This window comes from Cryptotermes secundus, unplaced genomic scaffold, assembly GCF_002891405.2.
Source record: "Cryptotermes secundus unplaced genomic scaffold, Csec_1.0 scaffold407, whole genome shotgun sequence".
Classification (NCBI taxonomy): Eukaryota; Metazoa; Arthropoda; class Insecta; order Blattodea; family Kalotermitidae; genus Cryptotermes; species Cryptotermes secundus.
In genome coordinates this window covers 568,840-592,582 of record NW_019741981.1, presented here as the reverse complement: position 1 = coordinate 592,582, position 23,743 = coordinate 568,840, and the positions used below count along the sequence as shown (strand labels likewise).

The 23,743-nt window shown below is 41.0% G+C and overlaps 1 protein-coding gene across 6 annotated transcripts in view; it reads left to right on the top strand.

The window, feature by feature from the left end:
* Positions 1–23,743, top strand: part of LOC111872920 (polypyrimidine tract-binding protein 1) — a 670,096-nt gene that overhangs the window by 598,974 nt on the left and 47,379 nt on the right. For 5 of the 6 annotated variants that reach the window (XM_023867205.2, XM_023867206.2, XM_033754885.1 and 2 more), the window contains one exon: positions 16,827–17,100. In XM_023867205.2, the coding sequence (XP_023722973.1) occupies positions 16,827–17,100 (274 nt within the window). The remainder of the gene's footprint in view (positions 1–16,826; positions 17,101–23,743) is intronic. The other variant, XM_033754886.1, reaches the window with a different exon arrangement.

Here is a 23,743-nt window from a genome sequence, read left to right as displayed (position 1 = left end):
CACACACAGGTATGCGCGCGCATTCTCTATTCTCCATCTTCATCAGTTTCTTCTTTCTATTCATTGTTCCGACGGTTACATGTTGAGAGTGTTGGAAAGTTGGAAGTTGCTAAATCCGAGAAATCCGATCATCGGTAAGGATGGAGAACCCACGCCTAGAGAGACTGCACCTTTATACGTTAACTCTGTCAGTCTGTGCTTTGAGGGTAGCTGGTACTGATGTGTATCTCTTCGTAGTAGATGTGTACGGTAATTATGTCCGTTTATTCACCTTTCAAGCCGCCATTGTATTGATTTTACAATTCAGGTTGATGTGCTTTTAATTCAATTATCTTCCCTTTTTCCCCCACATCATGACAGCCGCAGGTACAATAAAATGTACCTCCACCGTATATTTATTTTTCGTCAGACATCTATCTTCTGTTAAAGTGCACAAGGCCATTAATTTCCAGTTTTTTTGGGGGTCACGAGGTTCCTACATTATCATGTGGCAGTACCGGTACAAAGAATAAACATTCGTCTTAGGCTTAGGCAAGTTTCAGGCAGCCATGCTAGAAACATCTTAAGCGTAATCTTCCCCTTATATATTTGCAGTTAGGGCGTGTACAAGGGGTCTGCAGAAATGTAGTTGCATTTTCGCACCACCACCTTCTTCCACTCCGCAAATTAATCATTCTTATGCATTGTTGTTATTCTCATTGTATACATATTGTTTTCCCTTCTTTTACCCCTACCATCTTTTTCTTTAAAAAACGGAACTGTTTCACCAAAACAGAGTAAATAGTAAATCAGTTTACTGAACTCAAACTTCGTAAATTTTTCTCCGGCATGCGGTGTTCCACATCCTGTGAAGCTGATATACCACCGTTGAATAAAGAATGTTTTCTTACAAATATCATGTTTTTGGACATTATCCATCGTGTTGTCTTTACTAAAAACCGTCCTGATTATTCTATCTCCGTCTTCAGGTAAGCCCTAATCAGTTATGCCCAATAGATATACCTAGTCCCTATCTCCGGAGAAGACGATGGATAATGCCCAAAACACAATATTTGTACTAATATATCGTCGTCATAAACTTTTAGATCTCATTAATGCTTTCTTATTTCCAAGTACGAAGTACGTGGCTGTTTAAGTTCATATGGACTGCATTTTTCCTTACGTGATACCGAAATATCTTTGGAATTGATAGTTATAATAAGATATCGATTTTAGGCTGTGACAGTAGCGCCAGCATTTCACAGAACATGTGAGAATGAAGAACGCAGTGAAATCCGCCTACAGCGGAACCCTTAATAGATTATCGGAAAACACATGTCGGTCCAATGCCTGGAAATTATGTAGCTTAGAACCACGAAGAAATACAGGAAATAAACGGGAGACTTAAATATGCCTTTTTATTCGTGTAGGTTTTCGCCGTGCCCCCTTCCCTTGAGAAGGAACATTCCTGGCACAAGTGAAAATTCTTTGTATAGAACATGTAAATGGGCTGCAGACAAAAAAGGAGGAGGGAGAGAGAGAGCACTGAAAATGAATAACTTTCTGTTCAGTAAGAGTGCATGTCTTGGTACTAATTCGTGGCTTGTCATTTGGACGTTGAATATGTAATGCATTATGTATGTAGTACTATGTAGTATTTTTCTAGAATACGACAGCACCTGTAGTATATGGAAACCTGCCTGAAACGGAAAAAGAATGTTGAAGTCGTTTGAGATTCCGTTATGAACCTCTTTTACTCTTTTATAGAATCGTATTAACTTTCATTACGTAGGAATTTCCATAGAAATATCCAGCATTGGTGTCACTAAAAGTACGCTTCAGATGTTAACGACTTTCTTTATTTCATATCTCTTGTGGAAACCTTCTTGTCCTTCTTTTTGTCTCGACAATTCTGCTTCCCCACTCTGTTGTTACACAACGTTAAGTATCGCTAATTAACCGAACAATGTTGTTTTAAGATAAAAGAAGTCAGCCAGGCAGAGTACAAAGGAGGAAATGGGACGAAATCTCGGCAGCGAGACGTAAAATTTAATTCTAAGTTGTTCATCTTTTGTTTATAGTTGGTTGTTCTCGAAGTGGAAGTTTGGGAGACGACGTTAGGTGTCGGTAAGGCACATAATGTATAATGGAAGGACAATGAATGTAGGCTGTAGAGAAGAATGAGAGCGTGTTTAGGCATAGATTTCTGGGCGATTTAGATAATGGAAACTAAATTATAATTAACGTAAATGCTTGCACGTTTTACTCCGGCCTGGCTAGACTGCTAATTGTTTTTCTTTTTGTAAGACAGAATTATGAGATAAGGGGATAATAAAGGGCTGGAAGACACTTGTGAAGTTTTGTGGTTCGTGCTTGGAGCATGTATAAGTCAGACTTCTTTATGTTAGAAACTTGTGTAAAGGGTCTGTCTGGGCGACTCACATAGGTTCCTCGCATTTGATGATATCGCGAGGAACAACGGAAATGAGCCCCGTGTAGTGGGCGTCCATTTCGACAATTATCTCTTGGGGAAGTACAAGAAATATGTCTTCACAATTTTGGGCCTTTCATAGAAATACACTGTGTATGTACTTAATATTTGACCGGTAAATGTACGCAAACGTCATGTCCTTATCGCCGTTATTTTTTCTTAGTTATTTAACGACACTCAGTAGCTAGACTGAAGAGCGTCGAGTTGTAGGGCTGTAGATGAATAATGAGCTTGGAAGGAAACGGTCGTGACTTTGTCGAAGTACTGTCTCAACTTAGGAAAACCACGAAAATCTTCAGTCAGTATTCAAACCAAAAACCTTCCGATCTAGTCTGCCTTGTGATTGCTATATCAAAAAAAGGAGGAGGAATTTACTACTACTACTACTACTACTACTACCACTACCACTACCACTACCACTGCTACTAATAACAGTAACAACAATAATAATAATTCAGTTCTTTATTATTTACGTGCCGAGTCAACAGCCGCAAGGCCAGTTACAGACAGAGTACAGTGTAGATACAAGTAATTACATTATGGACAAACACAATATAAAGTCGAAGACAAATTACAGGCAAGCACTGGGGAAAAGTAAACAAACAAACAAATGATAATAATAGCAATAATAATAATTTCATGAACATAAATCTAAGTGTTATTAAGAACTGAGAAACGAAACGTATAAATATTTAATTAAGAAATGAAAAGTATAGATTTTCAGAGATGATAATAGTAATTCAGTTTATTGTTGTTTATTCTACATGACAATAATAATACAATTATACTATATTTAAAAACCGTTTGGGGAGAACATTCCTGGCTCCGAATACGTCAACATCCCTGCAAACAACATTAGCAGCTGCTGCACATCTAGTAGAGGGACAATAGTAATAATAATTTTAATCTTAGCGCTACAGTCCGTGTTGAACCTTGGCCTCTGTCTTACAGTTTCGTAATCATATAGACGGCCGGTCACAGTGGCCGAGCAGTCTAAGGCATGAACTGTCTTCGCTCGCTCGGACGCTGGGATCATGGGTTAGAATCCCATTCAAGGCATGGATGTTTGTGTGTATGCGTTTATTCTGTGTTTAGGTAGAGGCCTTGCGACGGGCCGATCACTCCAAGGAGCCATTAAAAATCATATAGACAGTCGGTAAGACTCCTTGGGTGGCGATGAGCCAACCACAAGGTCGCTGCCTACACAGCATAGCACAAATATAGAATAAATACAGACAAACATCCATATCACGAGTGGGATTGGAACCCACGACCACAATGTTTGAGCGGGCGAAGACAGTTCATGCCGTAGACCACTGTGCCACTAGTCTGTTAGCAAATGCTATTTAAGGTGGTTTCTGTCTCATATATTCTTCCAGTTACCGAATAAGTATCAATTCCTTCTGTAGATCGTAATTTTTAATTCTCTTAATTGTATATTCATCGAGCCCTTAAACATCTAATTTCTGCCGCTTGATTTTTGCTAACGTTTTTGTTCTACTCATCCAAAGTTTCACTTCCATACAAAGGCGCGGGAGTTGCCACGACCGTTTTAAAATTTTAGTGTCCTGTGTAACGTTTCATATAGCTGTTGATACCTGATTATTTTATTATCTCTTAAGCTGTATAAAATCCTTTAAGCCAGCTGCCCCTATTCTTTGTCAGGCTGTTAGCGGATATTCACGATTTTTACAGAACAGAACTGATTTATATCTGCCATTGTTTCGTTTCTTGGTGCATCAAGCGATCACCGTGACGGCACGGCGGTAGACATAGAACGTTTGTCAGTGGGAATCTGCATTCATAGTCAGTCAGTAAAGGTTTCAGTATTTCAGTGCACAGTAGTCTGCATTTTCTGTTAGAGACAGAATATTGGATCTGTTTGTAACGCTGTCATGAACTCCTTTACTTCAGTACAATTGACAGGCGCTTTCAGTAGTTGTTTCCTTTCATGGTCAGTGACCATATTGTCACGTGTAGCGTGGTACTCGCGACGAAACGACGGATTCTAATTCGGATGATTTTGATTACAATCTCATAATCACATTTACTACAGCTCAATCGCTGATGGACAGATACGGTTCACTGTTATACACACACTAGTCGTATCCTGCCACTGGAGAGTGTTCTGCTTCCATTGCTCGCTGGTTAACGTTCCACAAGTGAACCCTCAACTGACTCCTGTAGCGTCAGTTCTCCTTGACACGGATCCCGCAGGAAACACAGCCTCTTTTGTTACGGAGGCATATTTACCTCGTCGTTGCATAGCAGAAGTCGCGGCGCGGATCACATAGAAAACAGTCTCCCTCTTGTTGAGGTTGTTTACATAGCCGTTGCTTGGCAATGTGTTCATCAGAAATGTTACAGTATATTCGTAAAGTTATTTTAATAAGTAAATGTTTTAATTATTTTAGTGCAGTTTATTTAAAATGCATGGGAGAGAAGAGAAATGTGTACATGGCATTGGTGGGAAAGACAGTAGGAAAGAGACCACTGGGAAGACCTAGACGTAGGTTCGAGAACAGTGTCAAAAATGGATCATACAGAAATAGAATGGGATGGTGTGGACTGGATTAATTTGGTTCAGGATAAGGCCCGTTGGCGTGCTCTTGTGAACACGGTAATGGGTTCAGAAGCCATCAGTTGTCTGCGATTGAGATTCTCGATTGGCTTGCGAATTTGTAGTATGTGATGCCGTTTAGTTCGGTAAACTCCCACCAGGCTGCAAGACGCTACATCGCAGAAGACAGCGCGTTTCAAAGTCACATCCGTGAGAAATTCAAATCCAACTAACAGTCTAATTCTGATCGACCGCCCTCCAGAGCTTTGGTTTACCAAATAATATCTCGTATCTCAGTGTTCTGTTCTGATTTCGAAGTTTGGCGAAAGTGGAGTTTTACCGTACGCAAATCATTGCTGTGTGAAGGGTTAAACTAGTAACCATTATTTTAACTTAAATGACGCACAACAAGAAATAAACCCGACCGGACAAACCCACTAAGCTTCCACCCGACCTGCCAGAGCGATACACATCTTGTTTATTTCCAGATAGGAAGAAAATAAGGTTCAGTGTTCGCTTCCCCTCTAATTACCTCCTTCAGGTGCCGTAATATGTGTTCATCGTGTCCCGTGGTCCAGGAACTGAAGAATAATTCTCTGTGCCCGCCCAGTACCGCCAACAGCAACTTTCCCTCAGACTTCTGGGAATTTCTTCCCTGTCCACCATTCAGACCTTCCACCGAGCGTTTTACGTGTCTGTGGATGGATGAGATGGAAGGTGAGTCGTGCCAGTACATATGCCCTTACGCCTGTTTCTTGTCCTCCAGGATCATGGCTACCCTTGAGACATGTCTCATTTGCCCTCTAGATTACGCGGAGAAATGAAGAGGACCTGTCAATTACGTATATTTTGCTGTTTCAGCCATCTGTATCCAAGTAGTATGTACGATTTTAACACACCTTCCGGTGATAATATAGAATAGCATGCCTGATTTTCCATTTCTTTGTCTTCTAGGCAATTTTGTAGCCATTTTCTGAACTTCTGTGTTACACTTAACGTGATAGTTTAATGTGTGGATAGGCGTACAGAGCCTGACCGTTCGATCCACATTCCCTTTGGAATGTCTGAAACAAACTATCATCGTGTTTTAGCCTTTTAACACCCCTGCTCTGTGCTGAGACATGCTAGGTTAGAATCTCGGTCTGCCTTGTAAGGTTTATTGTCGTTTGTCTCAGCCCCTTCGGACGAGTTCTCCGTATTACCTTGAGATACTCAGCAACCGCTTCCATCCACTTCCTACTCAATTTATTGTTACAATTATCATACTCTTCAACGCTGTGTAACCCGCGCTGTTGAATACGCTCGTTAAATCTGTTTAACGACTGGAATGAAATGTTTGTGTGACAAAACTTAGTGCGATAAATTCTTTTATATCAAGACTAACGTTTGTGTCAGCAGCGTAGATGTGTTGTGATTCTGTGTAGTAAAAGGTTTCTGAGAAAAGTCTTCATCAGCTCCAGTACTGCCGGCCCTGTTAATGCAGTTTCGATCACGTTGAAAGCTTCTGAGATTTGAAGTTCCCTTGGCCACTGTAAAGGTTACTGACTTTCGGCATGTGACACCATAGTCGCGTAATCCGGCGAAAGGTTACGTAAGGAACGAACTGCCTCTTTGTACTGAAGATGGAGGCAGCGGGTTCCTCCGAAATATCAGTGAACTTTTACCTGTCACACCCAGAAGACAGTGATATTCAAGTTTAAAAGTTATTCAACTGAAAAGAGAACCAACTCTACCTAAAAACGTTAACCACGAACGTGAAGTTGAGTTCAATTTAAACTTTGAAATTGAAATTGATGTCAAACCCTGTGTTGAAAATATAGAAGGAAATACTTTATTGTGTCGAATCGGCGGTGTTTCCGAGCATTACGGTATAATTCTTAACCTACTTTGTACTGGGTTGAAATTTCAGCCGTAATAAGCAACTGGCTGCCCCTGCATAATGTTTTCGTGGTCCCCCTCTGTGCTACCAGGTACACAGTGAGCTGCTACCGTTAAGGACATTATAATCGTCTTCTTGCACGCTCTTCATCTCGGATCTGTATCGAGAAGAATATGTTTGTTTGCTCTTTATACATTTCAACACAGTTGCCCCTGTTTCGACGAAGTGTGACGTGATGGTAGAGGACTTTCCTAGCGACGTATCAGACACATGAATGAGTTTGAGTCCAAGACAAATCACTTCCCCATTTCTTTCTCAGTAAGAAAGGCGTTGGATTCGTGACAACAGCAGGGCCGCTGCTAGGATATGTGGGAAAGCCCAGACTATCTTCTGCTTTTGCTAGCATACGGGTTAGGGACCAGCCTATCTTCCGCCATTACTAGCCAGTGTGAATGCATCTACATCTGTTATTAATGTACCTTATTCGCTGGCTTCCCACCGCGGCTGCCCGGGTTCGATCCCGGGGTCTGGTGAAGTGGGATTTGTGGTGGACAAAGTGGCGCTGGGGCAGGTTTTCTCCGAGTACTTCGGTTTCCCCTGCCAGTCTTCATTCCACCAATTGCTCCACAATCACCCTCACCTATCATCTGGGGCTGGTACAATAGGCCAGAAGTGGCCTCAGTACAAGGGACTTAGTCCCACCCCACTAGCAATAAAAAAAATGTACCTTATGCGTGAGGGTTACTCCCATGCATTGCCGGTCATTTTTGCTAGTAACTTAATCAGATGCCTATTTCTTCTAGGGCACCCGGTAGTGTAGTTTGTTGAGGCACTATGCTACAAGCTGGAAGGTCGCGGGCTCGTGTCCCGATGAGGTGGGCTATTTTTCAATTTACCTAATCCCTCCAGCCGCACTATTGTCTTGGGGTTGACTCAGCCTCTAACAGAAATGAGTACCAGTGATCTTCCTGGGGGATAAAGGGCGGCCGGCGCGTAAGGCTCAACAACCTTACCGTCACATGTGAGCCGATTATCTAGAGAAAGTGTGGGAGCCTCGACGTCTCACAACCCTGTGGGCCTTCACGTCTGTTAAAGGGATAGCTTTACGTTTTACCTTTGCCTGTTTCTTCGATGTTATATAACCAGTGATGTTGGGAAAGCGTCGTTTCATATAGCAGGAACCAGCCAATACCTGTTCATCTCTTACGTGAATTAAGGTGTAGGTAGACATTACGTTACGTAATGTGAGTAGACAGAATGATGTGGACTGCTCCGGTGTTGACGTGTCGAATTCGTACAGACTTCCGGAAAAATTGTGTAATTTGTCGTTGCTGCCCGGACCGCGCTCTTAGAAGAAAGGAGAGTGACAGAGCACGGTATTGAAATTTTAATATATCATTTAGGCCCAGAAATAACCGAAACTGGAAATCTCTTTTGTCACAAGTAACATTTTGCTGTGTTGCAGTAAAATTATGTACCTGAATATTGCATTTACCCAAGTACTGCGATGGTCTGTATATCTGTTGGTTGCGAAGATCGTATGGCGAAGTTTCCCTGGTTGAGTGTTTGCCAGACGTGGAAAGAACTGAACAGAGTCGGGACAATCGATCTGTTGGCCGAGATTCGAACTGGGCAGTTCCATAATATGAGCCAACATCCGAGCCACGCTGACCCAGACGAACATATATTGAATAGCTCGCAAGTAGACTACATGGCTGTTAATGGGACTGTAATTGTATCCCGAGTGCTAGTTTGCGGTGACACTAAACCAGGGCAGTAAATAAACCCAGTGATACGAATATTGCCGTGAAGGGAAATGGCTGTCGGAAAGAAGGAAATGAGAAAGAGCTGTAATTCCCAATACCTGGTAAATTCTCTTGAACTGATTCTGACTCGTTTCGTATTTGGTTAATATTCAGTATATACTCGAATGGATGGAGAGGATGGAGAAGAACAGTTGGACCGATTATGTGAGAGATGAAGAGGTGTTATTTAGAGTCAGTGAGCAGAGGAATATCCTACACGAAATAAGAAAACGGAAGGCTAATTGGATTGGTCATATCTTACGCGGTAACTGCCTTCTAAAAGAAGTTATTGAAGGAAAGATAGAGGGGCGGATAGAAGTGACCAGAAGACGAGGAAGAAGACGTAAGAAGATGCTGGATGACCTTGGGGGCAGAAGAGGATATTCTCATATGAAGGAGAAAGCTCTAGATCGCATCAAGTGGAGGAACTGTTTTGGAAGAGACTGTGGACCTGTCGCCTTGACAGATTACTGATGAATGAATGAATGAATGAATGAATACTCGGCATCCAAATGGATTTTAACGAATCCCAGTCTTAACGAGAATGCTTCTCAGAGATTAGCCAGTCCATTTCGACGGTGTTTTAAAAATTAAAAATAAGCGCCCAATTTCATTCCCAACTTAAATATAGTAACCACCAAGGCAAGCATACTGAGCATAACGGACGTATTCTTTCAATAAAATGGGTGCCAGTCCTGTTTCGAATTTTGGAGGGCCCCTAGTATTAATCTCGGTCCGGCAGGTGACCACGTTGACTGCAGATTTCTGTGGTCCCTCCAGCCAAGTCCCGGGATAGTACCCGAAATTAAGTCACAGCCCCTTCACTCTACGCCGTTTTAAGTTCATTAATCGCTAAACCTACCAATTTTTGCGTCTGAAATCATCATTAAATGAATGAACAGTGAAGGAAGCAAGCATAGATTGTTAAACTCACTTAAAATGGAGGCACGAAAATTATTAGCTTCTGGGTTATAATTTTTGTTTTCCTTTCGCTCCCACTTTGGAGCATAGGGCTGATTTCTGTGTCAGTGATCATTTTTACAGTCGGTAGGACTCCATGGAAGGGGATCAGCTCGTCGCAAGGCCTCTACATAAACACAGGACAATACAAACACACAATAAACTCATACATACACCAAACATCCGTGCCTTGTGTGAGATTCGAACCCACGATCCTGGCTTCCGAGCGAGCGAAGACAGTACATGCCTTAGACCGATCGGCTACCGTGGGCTGCATTATAAAAATTAAAGGTAATGTCATATTGCATCGATGGAATAGTGAAATCTGGGAGGGTCGGTTGGTCATGGGGTTCTGGTGAAACATGAACTAAGCGTAGGGACCTCTTCGAAGGCACGAATTGTTAGCGATGTTGGTTCTATACTGCCGTGTTTAGTGTTCGGTCCTTTTCATACGGAACTTCTTTAAGGAATTCATTGTAGAATTCCTTTTGTATTTTATATGGCTACATGTTTCCATTGTTGGAAATCGCAAATGGTTTGTTTATAATTTCTGAATGTGACAGCGGAGGTTTAATTTAACCGGCATTGTTTGGTCAAAATACGTAAGTTAGTAGAATCGGAGGAGAATGGCGTTATAGACTTTCCGAACGAGATGTCTTCTTGTCAGTACTAAAACGGTTGAAGTTTCTGTCATGGCATTGGCCTCAAGAGACCTCTGACAGGATTCGATCCAGAGATCTTCCTGACTCGATGCTAAACTGTTTCGAATAATCTGTGACGTTTGTAGTTGTTTCATCTAGCGGATAACAGTTTAAACCTTGCATCGACTTCTTAAGTTTTATTTCTTTTCACTGTATATTGAGTTTCAAATTTTGCATTTTAAATGACACTTGAAAGTCGCGACAGGCACAGTAATATGCATGAAGATAGGGAGGCGGCTTTTACCTTATAAATTGTGAGCTCGGAGATTTAATTTTTTTGGCTAGCTGCATAATATATCACTGTATACAGTGTTTCTTGAATTTCGTTACGTTTGTGTTTATTGGAGATATCATTTATGCTTTAGCCTCGGCAGGTCTCTGTTTCGAATATCGGCTTCCTTGTTTGAAATTCATCGTGACGAGGCAGGTTCTATTCTTTCGTAATCTCAGGTTTCTTGTGTGGTAATACTTAGTGTCTAAGCAGACTGTAAAGTTGTAACACTGTGACGTATTGCAGAAGTCGTCCGTTTTACGCGGTAGAAAACTGTCCTTGTCCTTCAGACCCGGAATTGTAACCAAGAAGAAGAGACAAATGTCCCGGTATTCGAAGTAGGCGTCTGCAGCAAGAACAGTAGGAACCCTTGTTATAATCATCGCCGTTAATGACGTCGACAACAACGACAACGACGACGACGATATGCTGTGTGTTTCACGTCTGGAAACCTCGCCAAATGGTCGCCTGGCATTGTTTGTTGTCGGCTTAATTTCCAAACAGATCTAGCTTTCATACTAAAATCATTCTCATCAGAATTAATAAAATCTGCATTTCCAGTATGTGGTTACAGTTCCTTGGAGTTTTGTTAGTGTTTCGTTTCAAATGAACCAAAATCCTATGACAAAGTACTTAAATATAAATATTTATATAGGGTTAAGTGGCAGAAAGCCGGTCACGGTAGCCGAGCGGTCTAAGGCATGCACTGTCTTCGCTCGTTCGGAAGCCGGGATCGTGGGTTCGAATCCAACTCAGGGCATGGATGTTTGTGTGCGTTTTTCTGTGTTTGTCTACAGGTAGAGGCCTTGCGACGAGCTGATCACTCGCCCAAGGAGTCCTACCGAATGTGTAAGATCTAGTAAACCGAAGTGAAACGGAGAGTTTCATGGAGGTAGGCCTAGGCCCAAATTGGGGCTGTAGCGCCACAGAAAAAAAGAAAGTGGCAGAAAGTTATTTCGTGAAGTCCCTGATACACGAACTCGCGTGATCATGTTATGAATAGATATAGTGGTCATTCCTCGTTGTCTTTGGATGTATCCGAGCGGGTACGGAACCATTTAACCAACAATTCGTGTTGAAGAAAGCAGTCTTCTGGGATTTGGCACCGTGTATATGTGGTGTTAACCGACGTTTCGGAGGAACGTATCGCCCCCATCTTCAGGGTAGAAGAAAAAGTATAAGAATTCTGCAAGCGACAACACCGTGAGAAACGGTAAAGCAGTCTGTTGTCGCTTGCAGAATTCTTATACTTTTTCTTCTACCCTGAAGATGGGGGCGATACGTTCCTCCGAAACGTCGGTTAACACCACATATACACGGTGCCAAATCCCAGAAGACTGCTTTCTTCATAGTCACCGCCGTGAAAGCCCCAAATCTTAAACAATTCGTGTTGCTTAAGACCTCACCATTCAGTTTATTAGCTTGAGACTCCTGCTGTCTCATATATACCTTATTACCAACCCCCTCCCCCTTCGGGATATGTGTTTATTAGTTGCATTTTCATACTTTATTTTTCTGTACACTTCATCAGAATTATTTGTCTGCTTGGTCTTCATAGTCTTTTTCAGATGGGACCTTTATGCTCGTGTACGAAAGATACGCATCCTGTTGTCATGCCATGTTGCTTCTTTCATTTTATATTTAATCTGCTGCTTGTAACACGCTGGTGATGATAATTACAGTTGAGTGTTTGATCCAAACCAAATTATGTTCGCTCTCTTCTCTTTCTGTATATAGCAGGTTTTCATAGTACCTGAACAACAAAGCGATTGCACGGAAAACAAATAATTAGTTATGCGTCAAAGTCGCATGATTTGTGTTTTGATCGCAAGAGTGGACCGGCAGTTTCAGTTCTAGTTTCAAACAGTTGGCTGTTCTCACATTTCTAAGTTTCAGTTTGTTTTATGTGTAGTCCTCGCCAGGATAACTTATTTAATGTAAACTGAACTCAACAGTTTTTTAATAACAGCCCACGGCATCAATTTAGATTAATTTGTGTACCCAGGGAACTGCTATGGAAGTCTCATTATGTGATTCATTTTTCATTTCATGGGGTGAAACAGCGTTTTAGTATATGGTTCATAGGTGTTACATGAACACCTTTACCGTGATTTATATTTTTTCTCGACTTACTACTACGCAAAAAAAAAAATATATATATTTGTCACGTGCGTGTAATCATTGCATGATTTAGGTAGCCTAGAATGGCGGTGTGCCGGTCACGCTAGCCGAGCGGTCTAAGTCATGCACTGTCTTCGCTCGCTCGGAAGCTGGGGTCGTGGATTCGAATCCCACTCAGGGCATGGATATTTAGTATTTGTGTGTGTGCAGGTAGAGGCCTTGCGATGATCTGATCAGCCGCCCAAGGAGTCCTATCGAATGTCTTTAAGATCTAGTAAACCGAAGTGAAACGGAGAGTTTAATGGAGGTAGGTCAAGGCCCAAGTTGGGACTGTAGCGCCAAAGAAGAAAGAAAGAAAGAAAGAAAGAAAGAAAAAAAGGAATGGCGGTGTTAGGCGGGATACACACCAGAACAACTTGTGACAAGCAGCAGGCGGTATGCAATGTTGTGTCGCCTTTATATTCATACTAAGGATCTCAAAATGCCTGATGGTTTGTGAACAGGTTGTGGTCATTGCCCATGGCGTTTTTCGGTAAATGCCAAGTCTCAAAAGAGATGTTAGCCACCTTTGGGTGGGCTCATTTTATATTAATAATTAAAATCGGTAAGTCTGTCCCATTCTTCTAGAAAAGACATTCCGTCTTAAGTACTCAGGAATGGAATCGCCGTAGAGGCATCGGTAATTTCCTAAAATTTGGAAAAAATTATAATTTATTTGTTTTCCCAACTCATGATTTGCAGCGGTGCCCACGCACGTGGTTACGCAAGATGATTCAAGTGGGATGGCACGGCGAGAACGCTACGATATCACAGTCGGAACGATGTGAACGGCGTCATTGAAATTCACTCAGTTCTAAAAGCGATATTGTGGTTATCGGTAGATGCGAGTTGCCTGTTGCATGATGCAGAGTGCTTTGGTGTGAATCACACCCCAGAGGAATATGGCGGTCCACTCAAGACTTCCTGTAGTCACGTTCATATATTCGAGTGTTCGTTGTTTGCTTTTTATGTCCAATGTATCAAAGTATCTCTTAGCTTCGTTGTCCAATACAATACAGATGGTGCTGCTGGCCAGCAGATCGTGGAATTGGGAGGGAGGAGAACACCACCAAACGATGGCTGATACGGAAAGAACTCATTTCTTTCTTGTTCTGTCCCTTGCCCTTTATAGCCTTCTTCTTACCCTCTCCTTTTTCTGTGACATAGCCCAGGCTCACAGATATTTTGCGTCGAATGTACCTACGTTTCTTTCTTGTTCTCTGCCGAGTATTACGTAAAGAAAGACTCGATCTCAGATTTTTGTATGTCGCCGCTTTTCATTTAGAAGTCCGCGCTAAGAGGCTGCTGAGAATGATGATGTTCGAGTAGCGAAAGGGAAGGTTACAGTGATGGAGGTTATTGAATTCATTTGGTGAGCACACCGATGCTGGTGTTACTCAGATGTCAAGAGTGCACGGAAAAATAATGTAGTAGTTATGTGCTTTTATTATGAGTAGGAGTCTGACGATTCTGCACAAAATTATTGCTTCAAGTTGTTTCCATTGTAATGACAACCAGATTTCATGGTGTGAAAGATGGCAGTATCAAATAAAATGTAGCTTGTTATAATCATATACCAGAAGTTGGCCAGGTTAGATCACACATAGATAAGTAGTGTTTCCAGCATTCTATCCAATCTGAACGCTAGCCTTTACTTCACTTGTATCACTCTCTGAGGAGACTGGTGACAGATTTATGGCGGTTTAATATTTCCAGTAAACAGGAAACACTACTGATATTCCTGTGCTGTCTACTTTTTGGTGGGATATTTTTCAAATAAAGAACCCATTATTGTGCACACTAAAAATTCACTCTCAGTGTGTGCATATTTGAGGGTGGGTAGGTGTGAGTCTTGATCGGTTCAAGAAAGGCATCCTGACTTAGGTTTGAAGTATCCTTAAAATCTGATTCTGTATGCTCCATATTGTAATCAGACCTAGCAGACATGATTATAAAACATACTCTCTGCAAATCCCTACAATGTTTTGAATAGATGGAAAATTAGTTCAGTAATGAATTAAATGGAAAGATAATGATTCCATTGTCAAAGGAAGATTTTCATGGCAGTGGAAGGAATTCATGGTTGAATCTGTTTATCATAAAGGACAATAAAATTGACTAATATCAGGGAATACACGTATCAGACTTTTCATTGCTACAGCAGTGAAGAGAATCTGTTGTCGTGTTATTTGTGATATGAGCAGTCGTTTCTAAATGTCCAGAATTTTTCTCTCATGCTCAACTGCATGCATATAAATTATTTGGGATTATCAGAGTGGTTCCCAGTATGAAAGATAACATGCTGGTCAAATATTCTGCATCTGATAGGAATTGGAGAAAGGAAAAGGGGTAATGGAGAACATTAGATCAGTTATAAGATATAGATTTCAAGGAAGCACAAACTCTAAATAAATATTTGTTTGAACCATTTTCTGTTCAGAATGGTCTGACAGGCCTTATCTGTTAAAAACTGTCTAACTTTGCCAGAACAGGAGGTATGCAAATTGAATGGAAAACATTCAGCTTCTGGCCTGTGTGGATGATGATGTTGGGTAAATAAGTACCATCAGGAAATGCACAAACTAGATATCAAATGCTAGTGGGGTACTGGTCTGTGTGCATGTCTTATCGCAACCGTGTAGGACAAGGTCGTAATTTTAAAGAGATAATAAATCCTTAAGGCATGAAACAATATATACTCATACATTGTCGAGTGACAGTAACATAGAAGGAGGTTAAGAGGAGATTAAATTTGAAGCATGTTTTATGCTGATGTGAAACTCGAATTTGTCAACCTGTGGAAGGAACATAGTTAGTTAGTTATTGGAGAGGGTGGGTTTCCGCATGCACTGAGACCTGTATTGGTCCATTGTGCTTCCCTCTTATGATTTCTACCAGTCTCTATATCCTACCGGTACTGGTGCTTAACATCAGTCCCGCCTAGCCAGCGAGACCGGCTCTACTAGCTGAGAGGTATCTATAATGCTTCCCCGATCTACCAGAGGTATTAGAGACTGCTGTTGGACGGGAAACGTCCGTTAATTTGGCTCAGTGACCTCCTTTGGAGATATGAGGTTCTTTTACGTGCTGTAAAGCTATGACACGGGACCCACGGCTTAAAGTCCCTCCCGGAGGACTTATTCCCTGAATTTTTCCGCCCTTAAAAATTCGACGACCTCCACCGGGTATTTGAACCCGCATACTACGAGTCATGAGGTGGGAACGTTACCTCTAGACTACGGAGGCCGCTGTGGAAGGAACATAATTTGAGCGTGTGTGGGCACAAAGTGCTGAGGAGTCTAATCGACCCAAGAGAGAGGAAGTGACGGAGAAAACAAATAATGGGCAGCTTTGTAATTTATGCACTTCACAGAATATTATTAAGGCGATCACATGAAAGGGAATGGGATGCGTGGAATTTGTAACACTCGCAGGAAGGTAAGAGAAGTGTGCGGGAATGAAATGCTTTTGTTGCCAACTTGAAGGGAGACCTTGGCATCATTGTTAGGAAGTAATGGATCTTGCAGAAAAGGGGAATGAATGTGTACTTGATCCAGCTGGCCTAAGATCAGGGCTGTCATTGGACCAGGGTAGCACCCTCATTTCCTTTTTAGTGTCTGATGGCTGCCAGGGTATTTCTTTTAAGGACATGTATGTCAGATATAGTTGGTGTAGCCTAAGGACCAGGAGGTAGGTACTGGGGAGAAATATGAGCTAAGTAGTAGAGGAAAGTGCTGATAGAGAACCACTTTCACATCCTTCAGAATTTACTTGCCCATGCAGTGTTATATGACCAGTGCAGCTGGTAGCGAAGTAAAATAGGAAACTCTCTTTTCAGCAAATACCATTCAGTTTGCAGAAAGCATGTGTCAGTTTTTGAGTGAGCTGGACTAAATATGCAGTTCCCTATTTGGAAACCTCGTCAGTTCAGTCACTGTGGTTTCATCATTGTTGTCATACTACACTTTGAATACATACAGCCTAAAGGAACTGATGATATTTGCTTAATGTTTGTTCCAGTCACTGGATGGACAGAACATTTACAATTCATGTTGCACACTGCGCATTGAGTACTCAAAGTTGACCAGCCTGAATGTGAAGTACAACAACGACAAGAGCCGTGACTACACAAATCCAAATCTGCCTACGGGTGACCCAGGCCTGGATGCCACCCTGGCTGGGCTAGGGGCCGGTGAGTTGATCCCGCAGCTGTTGATAGCTGGGGGCGGCGGGGGGCGACACAGAGGCCTCGCACAGGAACCAGGTCCTGCGCCCGGAAGATTAGCTCCACCAGGTAGCGTTGTTAGCAAACAGTTAACATGAATTTTGGTAGGGTGGAGCCTGTTCCTGTTGATAACTTGACTGACTGACGTGACGAAGCAGATTTGCACGAACAGTCCCTGTCACACATACACTTCTTCACTTGTTGAGTATGTCTTGGAAAATTGGCTAGATTAATAGATCAGAGGGGCTGTTGTTGATTGAACCTGGAACCACACCTTCTTCGATCCATTGGACATTTGCTCCTTGCTAAGAGCAGTACAGTTGACAGTGGTGCTGGTAGGGTTGCTGGTGGTGATGGTGATAGTGCTGAAGCATGTTGTTTTGAAAGGTTTAGCTTCCTGTCGTTTCTTCATTATGTTTTGACAGTATATTGTTGCTCTTATCTATATACCCCTAGTGTGCTACAAACTTCTTTCCGTGCAGCATGTATGCCTAATGCAGTAAAACTGTGTTCTGGACCGTTTAGGGATTCGTTTTTCTGGTCATATAAGGACTGTCAGTCTTGCAGTAATTTTCATCTTAGACCACTTTTATAGATTGTATGATGCAATATGATATAGCCCAAAAGAAAACAGCACCTCTGTGGAATTCAGTGTGCATGGCTGTTGTTGGGATAATTGGCTGTAATGGCTGTACCTGGAAAGGCTTGTTGTTTTTGTCATAGAACTTCTAAACTATTCATATTACAAAGGCAGCAGTGAAGTATTCTGCAGCAGGTTTTCCAAGTGTGCCTTATTTCAGGATCAACTGAATTTTTTGTTTTTCTCAGTCAAAATGTTACACCACCTGATGCTGGCCTATGCTTCTAGGCTTTATGTTTGGTGGCCCTATATGAATTGCACAGAAAATCACATTGCACTGTTACAAAGATGTTTCCCTAAACTCAACTAATGACTTATAGTATGTCTTTAATGTGGTGTTATATCCCATGCCTTAAATTCTCTGACATTTCATAGTGGAGAAATGATTTACTGAGGCAGTGTAATAGGGCTGGTTTATATTTTGGTCTGCTTTATAGTGTGCCATTCTACAGACCTTGCATTAATTTTATGTTACATTATTTTTAATTTCCAGTAATCAAACCACTTACGACAAGCCCAGCCCACATTTTATGCAAGAATTGCCAGGCTGTTTCATGAAACCTGAATAAGGCATACAGTAAATACTTATTCATTGTTATGGTTTGTTTAATAATGCTGTCAGGAGCTCAGACTGTATGTCGTTGAATGGTCTGATGATTATTCATAATAAATTGGAAGGAATGTGAAAGGAAGTAGCCAATGCCTCATTTGAGGTTCTTTCCCAGATTTACCTGCCTTACTCTAAGCATTGGTCATATTTGATCATGATAAGGTTAGCAAGATGCTTCTAATCCGTCGGCAAGGGAATCGATTGTTTGATATTATTCAGTACTGTGCACACTAATGTACATAGCTAGAGCATATGCTTGTAAGGATGTGTTCTGAGTAAAAAAGAATGATGCCTTTCAGTGCTGATAATGAATGTATTCTCCCCTGAATGAGTAATCTAGATTTAGGCCTACCTAGAATGCTTATTGTTTAACCTGGTGCTGGTGAGGTGGGAAAATGTAGCACATGTGGTAAGGTGCTGTCCCAGAGACCCCAGACATTCCGTTGACTACATCAACCCCACCCTTTGTTTGGTTGTAAAACAGAATTATTTCCAGCTTAGATGTTCTCTCATCTACATTATCATCATAATGTAATGTGGAAATAATCATATTTTTTTGGCACAATTGAAACTGTGGTGATACTGGGTTGGAAACCTAAAATGGTAGTCTTCGCTTGGTATTCATGAACTCAGGTGACAGTTCTCTTTTATTTTTCTTGATTGTTCACACCATAGTTAGCCTATAATCTTCTTACAAGGATTTAGCCAATGGGTAACTTTTGAACCAATTATCTAGAGTCACATTGTGACGTCCAGATATAGATGCAATCATCCTTGTAACAACTTCAAAGGGGGGCTTGAATCTTTGTATGCGCCTTCAGATTGTGCGCTAACGCAAACTTCCAATTTAGAAGTATAAAAGGACTTGGCATCAACCGAAGCAAATACTTTCAGGCCATTCTTTGCCGGTTTGCTTGAAATGTACTTCCGGAAACTGCATTGGCCACGAAACGCTTCTAACTTTTCATCAATCGTTACGTTTTCTCCTAAAGAATATACAGACTCACAACGTCGAATTTATCAAAAATTTCTCTGATTGGAGCCCATTTGTCGTAAGATCTTCGTTCACTTCTAGTACTTAAGTCATCAAATTGCATACATCTAAGAAGAAAATGGAAACGAACACGTGATGTGCTTCTAAATGATTTAACACCAGTACCGTCCATGGTCCATAGATCATCCAGATTCTGGTGACTAGGCATATAAAAACAAGCTAAATATAAAAGTTCAAACATAGACTTTACTTTACTCATGTCAGTCTCTTGGACACTATTATTTTTGGTGTAATTTACTTGCTCTCTTTCTATTTCCTCATTCGTATTCCTCAAAATTAGGTCTGTTATGTCATCAGGAAAAAATATATCTCCCACCAATCTAAAATTGATTATGTATCTTTTTGCATTGCCCAGAACACCAGGGGCTTGGCTAACTATGTTATGTGCTTCAGTTCTTATTTGAGAATCTAACTTGTTTTTACTCCACTTGTCTGTCAAAGTATCATCTATAAGTTGACATAACATTCTTCCTGCTTGTAACTCATCTGTTAAAAAAAAGGTATTATTCTCAAAATACCCTCTAAGTATTTACAAAACCATATTTGCTTATAGTTGGTATGTAGAAATATAGAAGACAGCAGTAACGATAATATTTTAGTAGAATATACTTGAAAACAACCAAAGTTTCGGAAGTAAATATAGTCACACTTTTGGTAAGGTGGGGTCTGGTGGACCCCAGCACACTTTACATGTCTGCACACTAAATTTACCAACACGCAATAGTCTGTCAATGGTGTCGAGTAGTGGGTTATGGGAGGGGAAGCTACACAGGCAGGACTCACTGCCCCACGTTCTTAAGAAGTTATAGTCAAATTAAAATCGTTGGGGCCTGTGAAACCCCATCTTACTAATGCCGGGTTAGGGGAACGCCCAGACATCCTTTGACATAAAAGTGTGCAATGCTTATTCACCTGTTCTGAGTGTAGTGTCATTTTCGTTTTGCGTGTCTTACATGAACACCATAATTTAGAGCTGTGGCACATGCTGCAAATGCATAAACAGATCACTATAGTTACCACTTTATTACTAAGAAGTCTGTTAAAATAATGAATCTATGAATGTGAAGTAGAGAGCATTTTACCCTCATTTAAAACAGGAATTGAAGGAAATTTATCATAGTAAATGACACAAAATGATTTAACACACCTTTAGAGAAGATATTTGGAAGAACTTCAGAAGGGCTCCCCCTAAGACATGCAAAGTGTCAACAAATAAAGGTGCTTAGGATGACAACTGAAAAGGTGGAAAGCCCTAGCCTTGTTACATGCATAGCAGCAAAGCTTACACACATTACTGGGAATGATAGTGGTGATCAGCATGAGTTTTGTTTCTCATATTGTTGTGACGGAGCAAGTTGGCTGAAGTGGTGATATGTCTGACCTGTATTTAGGATGTGCCCAGTTCATATTTTGGGTGTCATACAGACAGTTCTGAGGTTTCTCATGGTTTTCCTCCATCTATCGGGGCACTTGCTGGGGTAGTACCCTAAATTAATCCATGAACACTTCCTTCTACTAAGTAACTAACTAACTAATTTCATGGAGATGAGCCCTTCTTGAGAAGGCGCCAGTCGTGCACCTACTCAAGAATTCCCAACATTTTATGGAACCTGAAGATTCATTGCCGTGTTCACAAGAGCCCTCCACTGGTCCCGACCCTGAGCTAGATCAAACCAGTACATGCCACCCCATCCTATCTCTTACCCATGTATATGTTGGTCTTCCTAGTGGTCTTTTCCCTTCTAGCTTTCTTAATATCCTCTAGAATCAAATTTTGATTTCATTTCCTTCCACATCCTTTCTTATTCATTCTTCACTTCCATGAATTCATTTGATGGAATTTTCTCTGAGCTACTGACAACTTTGTTAAGTAAACAACAAATAAATACTGTAACTGTATTATTATGCATTCATTAGACAAAATGCATGAGTCTCAGTGTATAGGACATTCTGCCTGTCTTCCTGCCTGCCTCCCAGCATGCAAATTTCAACTCTGAAGCTACCAAACAGATTGATAAGGTGTGTTGGGGTCTGTGCCAAAAAGTGTCATGAAATTAATTTTATTTCATATTGTTTTAGTTTAACCCCTCCTTTACATGAAACCCAAACAGACTTACCTTTTCTCTCTCCATTGTATAGAAGAGTGGTGCATGATGTGAAATATATAGATCTAACAAGGGTCTACAACCTTTACTTGAAGCAGTTTTCAAATTGGTGACTTTTTTGACAGAATGCAAGGTAAAATAATTTCTGAGTGTGTATCTGATGTCTGCAGTGTAATTAGTTTCACAAGAATAGATTTATATCAGGTATAAATTAACATCAGGGACAATGAAGTTTCCATAGTATGGATTTGGAAAGTATTTGCCCTCCATTGGAGTTCAGTTTTCACCTTTTATACTAAGAGAGCACATCAGATCATACCAAATTAGATAGTTGTCTGAATTTGGCTTCTTGACTCCTGAATGAATCATATGCATCTTCAGAGGTGTTCTGTTGTGTATTGTGTGATCATAAAATTGTTCTAGATATTCATGATGATGTTTTGGGTGTGCTTGTAGTGCACGTAGAGGAAATAAAATGTATCATATTTTTATGGTATAAAATTTTGCTAGTTTGAAGATAATTTCTGATTATAGAAATATAGAACGTTTAGTTCTTCGATTTCCCATTCATTTGATTGCCCACCTTCTTTCAGTATTTGTGCAGTTTTATATGTAAAATTTCATTTTGTTGTTGATTTAGCACAGAAATAGTAAACGAATTCTAATTTTTCCCCTTAATGTGGAATTGTTATACATCTGGAAGATGTCGTTAAGAAAATTAAAAAGTCCTGATAGAAATGCCTTTAAATGTGATTGTTGTAGCTTACAAATGGACTTGGATAATTTAATTGAAAACAGCCAAATGCTAAATCCATTTTGTTGCAGCCATTAAGAATTAGCAACATAATACCATGTTTAGAATTGAACTTAGAAACATCGAAGGAGAGGTTCATTAAGATAAATTAAACTAACAAAGATTTTTTGTAGGCCCTGTGATTAAACTGCATTGTCCTTTTCTGGGTTCCTGATGACTCCCCTCCTCCACCTCTTGTCTCCTTTTACACATTCACACACAGTGATGTTTCCCCGTTACAGAATGTCAATTCTTACTCCTCTTTTTAATTAGAATTTTGAAGGAAAACTGTTCCCTCTTCAGAATTCTATAAACGAATGGTGTGTATGTCTGTCCATCGTAGTTTTTAGTTTTTCACCAATATTATAGATACCTATTGACAGATTTTTGTGAAATTGTATGAACAAAATACCATTGACAATCTCTCCATCCAGTGTGATCATGAAGCTTGGTTTTCTTTGAAAAGTATGAAATTGCATTGCTTAAATTGTTCAGGAAGAAGGTAACCATCCCTGTTCGTCCATTTTTATTGCAAAAGATCTGAATTGATATTGAATGAAATCGGTAAGCTTAGTACAGGAGAGCTGGCATGGCCCAGTATTCTGACCAGATCATGAGATTCACAAGTAGGGAAGCAGGATCCATTTCGGGATGTGGGCAGTTGTTTTTTCTGTCATCACCATATCCAGACCAGCTCTGGAGCCCTCCTGTGAGCCTGTTATCCCATGCTTACTGGGCCATTTTTCCCCAGAGGGAAAGTGTCTGGGGTGTGAAGCTGAGCACCCACCTTCATGCAATGCCAAGGTCAATAATGCATGGAGTTATACCTCTGCTTCCCATATTTTGTGGTGCATTGCTTCATTTGACACAGTGAAACAAAGTCCAGAATGGTAGAAGAACATACCAGGAGGCTTACATCATATAATATTAAAATGGATATTAGTGAGTGAGGATGGGGTGGTATGGACTGAATTGATCTGGCTCAAGTAAGGACCAGTGGAGGGCTCTTATGAACATGGTAATTAACCTTCGGCTTCCTTAACATTTTGGGAAATTGTGGAATAACTACACAACTACTGGCTTCTCAAGAAGGGCCCAGCTCCATGAAGTTAACTTCGTATTGTAACCGCTCACTTCCTTGGGCCCTTTTACGTTGTGCGCCACGCTGTTGCCGTCCTCCTTGATCCTACGTTGTGCTCCACTTATCAGCGTCCTCCCTCTTCTTGTAGATGTAGAGAATTTAAATGGAAAGGGAGAATTGTGGTTGCTGGAGCTGTTACGCGAGAGCAGGTAAAGACGGGAGTAACTGGGTTCTGTTCAGTAATCAGTAGAGCTGAGTTCCTATCCCGGGTCTTATACGGGTCTGGCTCGGACAGGGCAGGAAGAACCTTTCTGCTTCAATCACACACACACCTCTTTAGACCGTTGCACTTAATGGTCATTTAATCCCTTCCAGCATACTAAATACAACTGAATTTATTAATACACTTTACGTGAACTTTACTTATAC